This window comes from Convolutriloba macropyga, chromosome 1 (assembly GCF_964194025.1).
Source record: "Convolutriloba macropyga chromosome 1, txConMacr16.3, whole genome shotgun sequence".
Taxonomy (NCBI): Eukaryota; Metazoa; Xenacoelomorpha; order Acoela; family Convolutidae; genus Convolutriloba; species Convolutriloba macropyga.
The window spans coordinates 68,470,146-68,479,756 of NC_134468.1; the positions used below are offsets into that span (position 1 = coordinate 68,470,146).

The window sequence follows — 9,611 nt, forward strand, 5'->3', positions numbered from 1 at the left end:
ATGACATCGCTATTGCCAAGGGAAAGTGTCAAAAGCGATTGTTGTCACAAAATCTAATTTTTTAAAAAGAATTCGTTTTGAATTTACTGGCTTCGACACTGGTTTTTCCCAAAAAAAAGTAAATGAATTTTTCATTTTTGTCGTATTTGAGGTTTTTTGTAGACGTAGAATAATTTCTGGATAACTATATGTATCAACGGCTTCATTTGAAAAAAGGAACCTAATTGATTATTTCATTTTGTAATAAATGGCTTTCATGTCTTCGGAAATAATTTTTTTCGAAAAAAACAAGTATTAATTAAATTTGCCGTTTTTTTCTTTTTTGCTTTCTTGGTACCTAGTTTCATTAATGAGAGGTCGTATAATACCTTATCGGTGTTCGAAGAAGGCACAGTCCAACATAATTTGAGGGCCAAAGGATGGCTTTACGGCTTCGAATGTGTTTTCTGGCAAGTTTTGTATGAAAGTGTTTTCTGGCAAGTTTTGAATAAGGACTAATGTATGAATACCAACAGTTCTTAATTCCCTTCTGTAGAAGCATAGACAATTCGCTTCTAATTCCCTCCCAACAGTTCATTACTTTGATATTAATTGTGTTTTTTTAAATAAGCGAACTTTCCAACTTTACTGTTTTTGTTCTTTATTGTCTAATTGTTGCCAAGTCTTATTATGGACTCGTCCCACGTCTTTTCTGATGAATTAGAAGTCATTTTATTGAATTTAATTTCTATCCGACGCTATTTTGACTTTGTTATTAAGTTTTGTTTTTTAAAACGGACATAAAGTTTTTGATATAACAATTGTTTGTTGTTGTTTTTTGATTTTGATGTTCCCGTTGACTCGCTTTTTTAATATTGACCTATCTCATCAATGCAATGCTTCATTTCTTACTCCACTGAGTTATTTTCTTTGGAGGCTATATTTTCGTTCAAACACCAATTTTTTTTTGAAAAATTCTTGAATTTTTGGGTTTTTCTACCTGTTCCTCATTTGGTAGACAATTTTATGCCAAAATTGTGGATGAGCGCGGTCGGGACCTTATGTGCGATCGCACATTGCCGAGCCTCCTTGTTGATTGAGCATTTAAGTTTTGTAATAACCTGAATTGCGTTCATAATTATTTATCGTTTGTAGAGACTTGTGCGCTCGATTTGAGCAACATTTGTGTTACAAGATGTTTATAGTGAGATATTCGCGCCATTATCAGACATGTTGTAGGTAGTTGCGGGAAATTCCTCCCTATAATTAGCATCAAAACCAATAACTAATTTTCGAATGAATTTTTTGAAGTAATGTAGATTGGGAGAACCAAATTATAGAGGAATTTTGAGCTGCTAGTTAGCTATAATTTTGTTGCATTTTACAAAGAAGAAAAGCTTCAGTATTCATAAACATTCTCGGAAACTCTAATTTGAGAATTCTCATTTTTTTGGCGCCAAAGTTTATTCTGAAATACGAGCTTAATCTTTTGTCCACTTTTGTTGCGTTTTTAACCGACTATATTCCCATTTATGTTTTTTGTTCTCCTATTGTGGAATTTGCCTCAAGACCTCGGAGGCCATTTTTGATATCAGATCTGCACTTCACGCGCTTTTACTTGGCACCATGGTTATTTTCTAAAGATGCATAATTTTTGAAATTTTGGACGTCTTCGAAATTTTGAACGATGCTATATAATAGTAATAATAATTCTGTGATCTATTAATATTAGTTGTCATGATACTGCTGTGATTATTGACGTGAAGTCGAAGCGGCCGTGAAAAGAAAAGAGGTCCCCCCTTTATTGCAAACAAAAAATCCGGAAAAAAGCTTCAGTTTTTATTAAGTTTGGTCAAAATTTTTGAGAATTCAGAAGCTGAGTGACATTCTTCCATATCTGCAAGAAGCTGTCAGTGTATTCTTTTTTGCTTTCAACTAGTAATGTAAATTCGTGGCGACTATTAATAATACAATTCAAGGTGTTTTTAACGCTTCAATAACTCGTTTTAAATTTTTTCTATCATTTTTGTTCTCTTAACAGCTAGCTACAAATTACATGCAAAAGCGCGGTGTTTTTAGCTTTAACATTATTATTTCATTTGTTAATTCAGAGATTAAATTAATCTGCCGGAAAGGAAAACAATAAATACATTAGTCAAGTTTGTCTGGAGCCGTGAACGAAAGCAGAAAAGTTAGTTGATGTTGAAAACTCCATTAATACCACTTTTTATAGAATTCAGTTCAATAAAAAATTGTTTGGGCAGTCAGCCGAAAATGGTTGTGAATGCTTTGCATCACAAAACTAAATGTGCTTAAGAAATAGTAATTTTTAAAATTAAAAAAATTTGGTCATGTTATTCTGTTATTCTTCTTTTAGACCAAAATTCAACACCCCCCCCCCCCCCCCCCCCCCCACCATTTTCATTAGTCCTTATTTACTTATTTTGTTATTTTCATTAATTTTGATCCTCACATGCAATGGTACCGCAATACTTTAATTCCTGATGTAATTTACAAATTTAATTGTAAATAAAAAATCTGAAATGAAAGGTAACGTACATAGATCAACGGAAAAAATATTAGAACAGTCTAAACCCGGCAGCATGGTCTGTGTAGATATAGTGAAGCTTGACGGAATGAATTATGCTAACTGCGCTTTTCCAAAATTGGGTCTTGCGGTCGCAATATCACCCCTGAGACGAAACTTGAGAAGGATAATAGTAACTGGTAGTGACAATTCAATTTAACTGCTATGTTCTATCCTCAGTTTATTTTCCCATTTTCATGCACAAGTTCGGTTTTCATATTCTCTGTCCGCATTAAAATTCATTTTTAATCTGGAAGAAATTATCAAGACATCTTATCTATTCTGGTCAATAACTACTTTCAAAGAGAAGTTTAAAAATAGTTCTAGTATCTCCGTAGAATATGAATAATTGAGTTTCCATCTGTTTTAAACATATACAAAATTTTGTGCTACTTGGTAACCTGTCTTGAGCTATTTCGCTTCTTGGGCTACAGAAAAATCCTTGTGAAAAATTCTTGAAAGATCGCAAATTTAGATTAGTTTTCAGGTATCGCTTCAAAAATTGCTTGTTCATGACAGGGCAAAATTTGAGGACAAATATTTTATATAAAGGGGAAACCTGAAGTGTTCAGAGCGAATATGGACGCCAGATTGTTCGTAGTGGGTTCAAAATTACAAAATCTGCAACCCTCTAAAATTGCATGCAAGCAAATACCAACGTACAAAAGTCTGAACATGAACGGGAAAAATATCTGGTCTTGAGCGAAAATCTTTTCGTACGCTCATCAATCAGTCGCGTGTTCACATCCAGGCTTTTATGTAATCACCAGACGCAGAAAATGTTATACGAGATAGCAATATCTGATCGTCTGAAATTTTTTTTACACTGAATCATATTGTCCATAAAATCAACTTGATCACAACATGATAACAAACACGTGAAACAAAGCAAAGAATTAAAAGCACCAAGTCTAAATAGTGTGTGTGTGTGTGAGAGAGAGAGAGAGAGAGAAAGAGTGAATTGACCACTCTAACAAACATTTTATCGAATGAGCAGCTTGTTAAAGATGTGGAAGTTATAGATAACCGATTTTCGCTTTGGCTTAGTTTTTAACGTAGCAAGCAAAAATATCTAAGTGTTTAAGACGCTACAGTTTTTTTTACAAAACACGCGTGTTTAAACATAACTTATAACATCAAACACAGAAAAAACAAAACAACGTGCCGTCAAAGTAGCAAGCGACTGCGAAGAAATGGGCAAAAGCTAGCGAGAGAGAGAGAGAGAGAGAGAGAGAGAGAGAGAGAGAGAGAGAGGGAGAGAAAGAGAGAGAAGAAGAAGAAGAAGAAGAAGAAGAAGAAGAAGAAGAAGAAGAAGAAGAAGAAGAAGAAGAAGAAGAAGAAGGAGACAAGAGAGGGGGGAGAGAGAGAGAAATAGAAAACTTAATCTGAATATATAAGAGATCACTGCAATTGTGCGAAATATCGAGTCAGTAAACTGATGAACTAATTGATCATGAACCAACGATAACTCTAGACAAGACAGGATTTTAAGTGTACAATTGGTATCACCATAAACGCACCAAATTTGGAAAGAGAAGCATGTGGAAAACTTTTTTTTGCCTTTGTCCAAAATCAAGCGTCCGCGCATTCATGTTTTGCGTTGAGCATTTAGCATTGAAACAGCGTTAATGAAAAGGATCCAATGCTTTTGTCGCTTTTCACATAGTCTTCAATTTATTGAGCTAAAAATTTTCCAATCTTTCAAAAAGCTAACAATTTGTTCAGAAGAAATTAAGATATCCCAAGTAAACAACCCATATTAGTCGAACATGTCAGTCGAACATATCAGAACGCACGATAAAACTCGGCAAAACAGCAAGAAGCAGACAGTAAAAGTAGCGGACGAGTTCATGCAAAAACGGATGAAAGGAGAGAAGTAGAGAGAGCGGGAAGAGAGGGTTTTGACAAAGTATTTAAGCATCTGGTACTATTTGAAAAATATTGTAGAGACGATTCAAGATAACAAATTGAGTGAGGTCACGTAGCCCGTCAATGATCATTTAAGCTACTTCTCATACACAATCCATAGATATGTAAAACATTTTTCTTGGAATCAAAATAAAGAAAGAAAACAAAATTTTAGCGGTTCCACTAAACTACGAAATTAAATTTTTTAATTGTAAAATTGTACAACAAACTTCCCATTTAGTTGCGACATCACAAAATAGGGAAGTTCTGACTTTTACCCACAAAGGTTTTGCCTATTTCCCAAGGTCAGTGTGTAAAAGAGCCTGTTTTTCCCCCAAGTTTGATTTTCTATTCCGATTCTTTTTTTCCAATTTCTCTATAATAATCGTGAAATTAAAATATTTTGAATGATAAGAAACTTGTTTGCATGGTTTGTAGAAGTGAAAAGTTAGATCTTAATGTTTCTTTTATTTTCTTGAAATAACGAAGTTTGCGTAGTTTAGCTATGCTTCTAAGCTCATTCGCAAATGAAATAATATATTCAAGCGTTTTGAATTCAAAATCCAATACAGCTAAAACTACGGATTAAATTGCTTAGTGAGCCTCAATGAATTTGCTCGGGGGTCCCTGAGTTTTCAGGAAACAACTCTTCTCTGAATTGTGACTAATCCTTAGAATGTAAAATAAAAATAGTTACTACTGCCGAATTCCATCAAAATTGATATAATCTGTGAACGAAACCTGAGGTCAAAGTTTCATTTATTCGGTTAAGAATTTTCCTAATTGCAACCAAACTTCATGTGTTACCGAAACTAAGTTTAATCAATTAGAAATTTTGGTTGACACTGATTTTTAAAATGAGAAATTGAACGCATTTTAATCAGAAGCAGCTCTCATAACTGGTTTAATTTCTAATATCTACTTTTCTCACGCCCAACAATTTTCTTTTTTTTTAACCAATTTCTGAGGCCAGTATCCAATGACATCTTTCAAGGGGGATTAGTAAAAGGGAATTAATGAAATGCAACTCTTAAACTTGCCAACTTTTGTATATCCTTCGTCGCAGCCCTCTTCTCATCCCACCCACCCCCCCCCCCCCCCACCCCCCACACACACACACACACACACACACACACAACTCACACACACTCTCTCTCTCTCTCTCTCTCTCTCTCTCTCTCTCTTCGTTGCCCGCCTTCTTTTTCCTGTTCTTGTCCGGTGCCCAAAATGGGAGCTAATAATGGATGTATCCTGGAAAAGGAAAAAGGAAACACAAAAAGAGTGAAAATAGGAAAGGTTGATTAATTTCGGTTTGGATTTCTGAGGAATATGGGCTATCTTTTTAAACTAGACAAGTCATGTTAAGCGTTGAAATTTTCCATATGCATTTAAACTCTATTCTCCATTTAAAGCTGATGATAAATCAACAGTACGTCAAAGAAACATGGTATAGGGGGAACTGCTCACTATTATTAGGGGCAACCAAAATTTTGACCCCAACAATGATAACTTTACAAGCCATCTCCATATGAAGTATAATAGCATATATGCTGCATACATCTTCGGTTTCTGTAAAAATTTTAGTAATGCCAACATACCCAATATTTATCCCAAAAATATATCAGTCCCACAGCTCTTAACTTGAATTCAAACTTATGAGCAGATGCTCCCATTTTTTCTTCAAGCAACAAAAATGGCAGCGAAAACTACTCCACCAAATTTCAAGATGAATTTAAGATGGCATAGAAAGTTTTGGCAACTTAGGCAGCTAAAACTCATTGGCCATTGACAACACTTTGGATATGATTGTGAACATTGAGAAAAAGTTGCTTTCTACCTGCCTTTTTAATTGCTCTCAAATGAAGTAGGTCTTTTTAATGTAATTTTTCGTCTGACCCATTTGAGTTTTCGTCCTCAAAAACGAGATAAACAGGTAGCACCCAGTGGGCATTAAAGACTCTTAGAGCTTTTCAGCTCACTAGTTGCCAAGTATGCGAAACTGTTTTGGAGACTTATACTTATGGTTTCAAGGGCGATTCTTAGAGGTTAAGCCCCAAACCCAACATAACCACCCCCCCCGCCCACATAAGCCCCCCCATACCTCACTTCACCCCCGCTCACAATCCCCAATAGTATTATGATGCACGTGAAATTTTTTTCTAATCGGTTCTTTTACAACTAGTATCTGTTGAGCCTTGACTTAAAACTATTGTCATAATTTACATCTGTGGGCCCGCATACTATGCTACACACCGATAAACTCTGCCTTGTGACGACTTGTGAGCCAATCGCCGCATGCACCTGGCAGGCGGCCACAGCCCACCTACCGAGCCGGGGCCAGCAGTGGAGGCCATGACTGGGTCACAGATGGGCACACACCCGCACCATTCTTAGCGCTATGTTCAAGTGCTATCTATATACTATACGATACCCGCCATCTATGCACGATCAGAGTGATTCGGTACCCGACACTGTAGGTATGGACGAACAATACCCGCGAGCGTCGTCCAGCCAGCGGACCCTACCACAGAGGAACGGAGGGAGGGCGTCGTGGGTCAGCATTGAGGCGCCCCACCCCAGTCCAGGTAGCGCTGCACGCTCCCCCACTGATGACCACATGTGACCGTCCGCGTAGCCCTCCGCCATGAAGTGTACCCTGCCAGGCTCCCGCCAAGGCCTTGAATCCCCGCTTGTTCCACCACGGAACCTGGCAACTAGGCTGAGGTGCATCAGGGGCTTGTCGACAAACATACATGGTGGGTGGGTGCTGGGGTGATTGGGTAGGCATTGCGGAGGGTCGATCCATGACGGCCGGAGCGCAAGTGCTGTTGGTCATGACCGTGAACCTGCAGGACCATAACGGGCAAGTGATTGGGGTTGGGATTCAGCCGCTGCATGCAACGGTGACTGGGTGATCCTGATCTCCCTCAGCCTCACCGCCGGCCCTTCCGCCTCGGCCATCAACGCAGTCTCCCGTCTCTCCCTCGCCACCCGTCTCTCCCTCCCTCCCTTTCTCGTCCCTTTTGTCTCAGGCTGCCCTGCCTCCTGCCTTCCATCCCTCCTCCCCACCGATTCTGCTCCCCTCCCCTCGCCGCACCTCGGCCCCTCCCACTCGAAGCGCAACGCCCCCTCCGCTGAGGAGCAAAGTGCAGCCGTGGCGTCTCACCTGATGAGGAGGAGGCATCACTTAGCCTCGTACCACGTCGGCGCAACCTTAGAGTCCACCAGCAACTGGACCCGGAGCGGGTTTTCGCCATCGAACGGTTTCTCCATGCACTCCACAACCAGCGCCTGGGCCTCGTCCTTGTGCTCCTCCGGCCCTTCGAGCATCACCTCGTCGTGGACCTGACCAAATCAAGGCATGGCACATGAGGTGCTGGGCGAAAGGGGATCCGGGAGGGCCGGCCTGCTGCCATTGCAGTACGTGCACCCCCACACAGCGTCGTTTTGCAGTGCTGATGAGGATCAGGGGGAGGGTGCTATGGGTGGGACCAGGGACTGCAAAGACAGCAGGAGCACGCAGGTGAATGGACTGAGCTGGGAAGGAACGGTGGATGAGGGTGGACCGGCAGACTGGAAAGCCGACAGGAGGGTTCAAGATGTGACTGCATTTACCTGTAACAGGAGAGTGTACCCGAGCTCCTTGAGCCTCTGGCACCTGTCGATGGATATCATCGCGGCTGTGGCAACATCGGCCGCCGAACCCTGGATAGGCGTGTTGATGGCCGCCCGCTCTGCCCTCCCCTTCAGCCCCTGGTTCTTAGCGTTGATGCCAGGCAGCTTGCGGCGCCGCCCCAGCAGCGTGGTGACGTACCCGTGTTGCCTAGCAAACTCCCTCTGCTTCTCCTGCCACCTTTCCACCTGTATTCGGGAGGGCATCCGTGATGCATGGGCGGTCCAGGCCGTCGTATGGTCAAGTTGCAGTCTGGAGGCGAGGCTCAGGCCCAGCTGCAACCATCAACGCTTTCACCTCTCTCTGTCGCAGCGCTCCCTGTCACTCGCTTCCCCTTTCCGATGCCCAACCATCTCCCTCTTGGCATTCCCTCAACCGCCGTGTCTGATCGCTCCCTCTCCATCCCTTCAGCTCCCGTCGCCCCGCTCATCCTGCCGTCCGTCCGCTTCTCGCCGGTTCTCTCTCTATCTTAGCTCTACATATCTTACCACTGTTCGCCAATCTCAATGTTAGACTCTACTTGGTTCCCTCTCCTGTGGCACCGACCCCGCAACTTCCGTCCTCCCTGGGGGTTTAGCCTTGTGTCTTGCCCGCCCTCCTTTCCCCGTGGGGGAATTCCTTCCTGTGTCCCTTCTCTGCCCGCCCCGGAGCTCAAAGTGTTTTGGCCACGTGTCGCACCTCCGCTCGGTCTGCATACCACCGCCTGACAGTCGCCTCCGCCTCTGTGACGTTGGTCCCAAAGTCCTTCGCCAGCCCGTGAGCGGTCTTCCCGTAGGCAATGCTGAAGTTGAGCACCTGTGAGGCAGGGCCGGGAGGTGCGCAGGGTAAGCCGGTAGAAACACTTGGGTGACGGTGGCAGTGGGCGGGGGCCCAGACTGGGGGACGGGAGAGAAGGCAGCAACAGAGCGGCGATTCACCATGCCGAGGTGTTCAGACGCGAGCGCTCCACAGATTCAATTTCAATCCGCTTCCTTCAAAACGGACAGGCCATCGCTGTTGCTCTCTAGGTTAACTCCACGTCTCCTCAACACTCCCCGTGTCGCAGTCTCATTCCCATGCCCATCCACCACATCTTCGCCATCCTTTTTTTTGTGTGTTCCCCGTTCCCCTGCCCCATTCCCTCTTCCCCTCTGTCCTCTGGGCCCCTTAATTTTTGCGCCCCTCCCCTCCCGTCCTGTCTCCCTTGCTCTTCCACTCTTTGCCCAACCGGAGGTGATTCGAAACGCACCTTGGCCTTCCGTCTCTCGCTGCCGTACTTGTCTTTGATGAGGGGCACCGGCGGCGGCTCTCCCTGAACACAGCATATGTACAGGGTCAGAGTTCTCTACAGGACATAAAGACGCCTGGCCATTGGGATGGGCCCAGGCAAGGGGGGGAGGTTACTCCAGCCGGCCTGCAACCGCACGGGACGCACACAGAGGGTGACGATGGCGTTGATATGGGAAGGCAGGGATGAATTGCAGG

The 9,611-nt window shown here is 42.8% G+C and overlaps 2 protein-coding genes across 2 annotated transcripts in view; one reads left to right on the top strand and one right to left on the bottom strand.

Moving 5' to 3' along the window:
- Window positions 1–2,021: 2,021 nt before the first annotated feature.
- LOC142348077 (uncharacterized) overlaps window positions 2,022–9,611 on the top strand; it is a 26,704-nt gene continuing 19,114 nt past the window's right edge. The window contains exon 1 of the mRNA XM_075399272.1: window positions 2,022–2,170. The gene's annotated coding sequence lies outside the window, so the exon portion shown is untranslated. The remainder of the gene's footprint in view (window positions 2,171–9,611) is intronic.
- LOC142347980 (uncharacterized) overlaps window positions 6,751–9,611 on the bottom strand; it is a 3,501-nt gene continuing 640 nt past the window's right edge. Inside the window, exons 2-6 of the mRNA XM_075399179.1 lie at window positions 9,376–9,438; window positions 8,826–8,942; window positions 8,090–8,335; window positions 7,641–7,819; window positions 6,751–7,320 (exon numbers count right to left, since the gene is read on the bottom strand). Coding sequence (XP_075255294.1) covers window positions 7,658–7,819; window positions 8,090–8,335; window positions 8,826–8,942; window positions 9,376–9,438 — 588 coding nt within the window. The 3' untranslated portion in view covers window positions 6,751–7,320; window positions 7,641–7,657. The remainder of the gene's footprint in view (window positions 7,321–7,640; window positions 7,820–8,089; window positions 8,336–8,825; window positions 8,943–9,375; window positions 9,439–9,611) is intronic.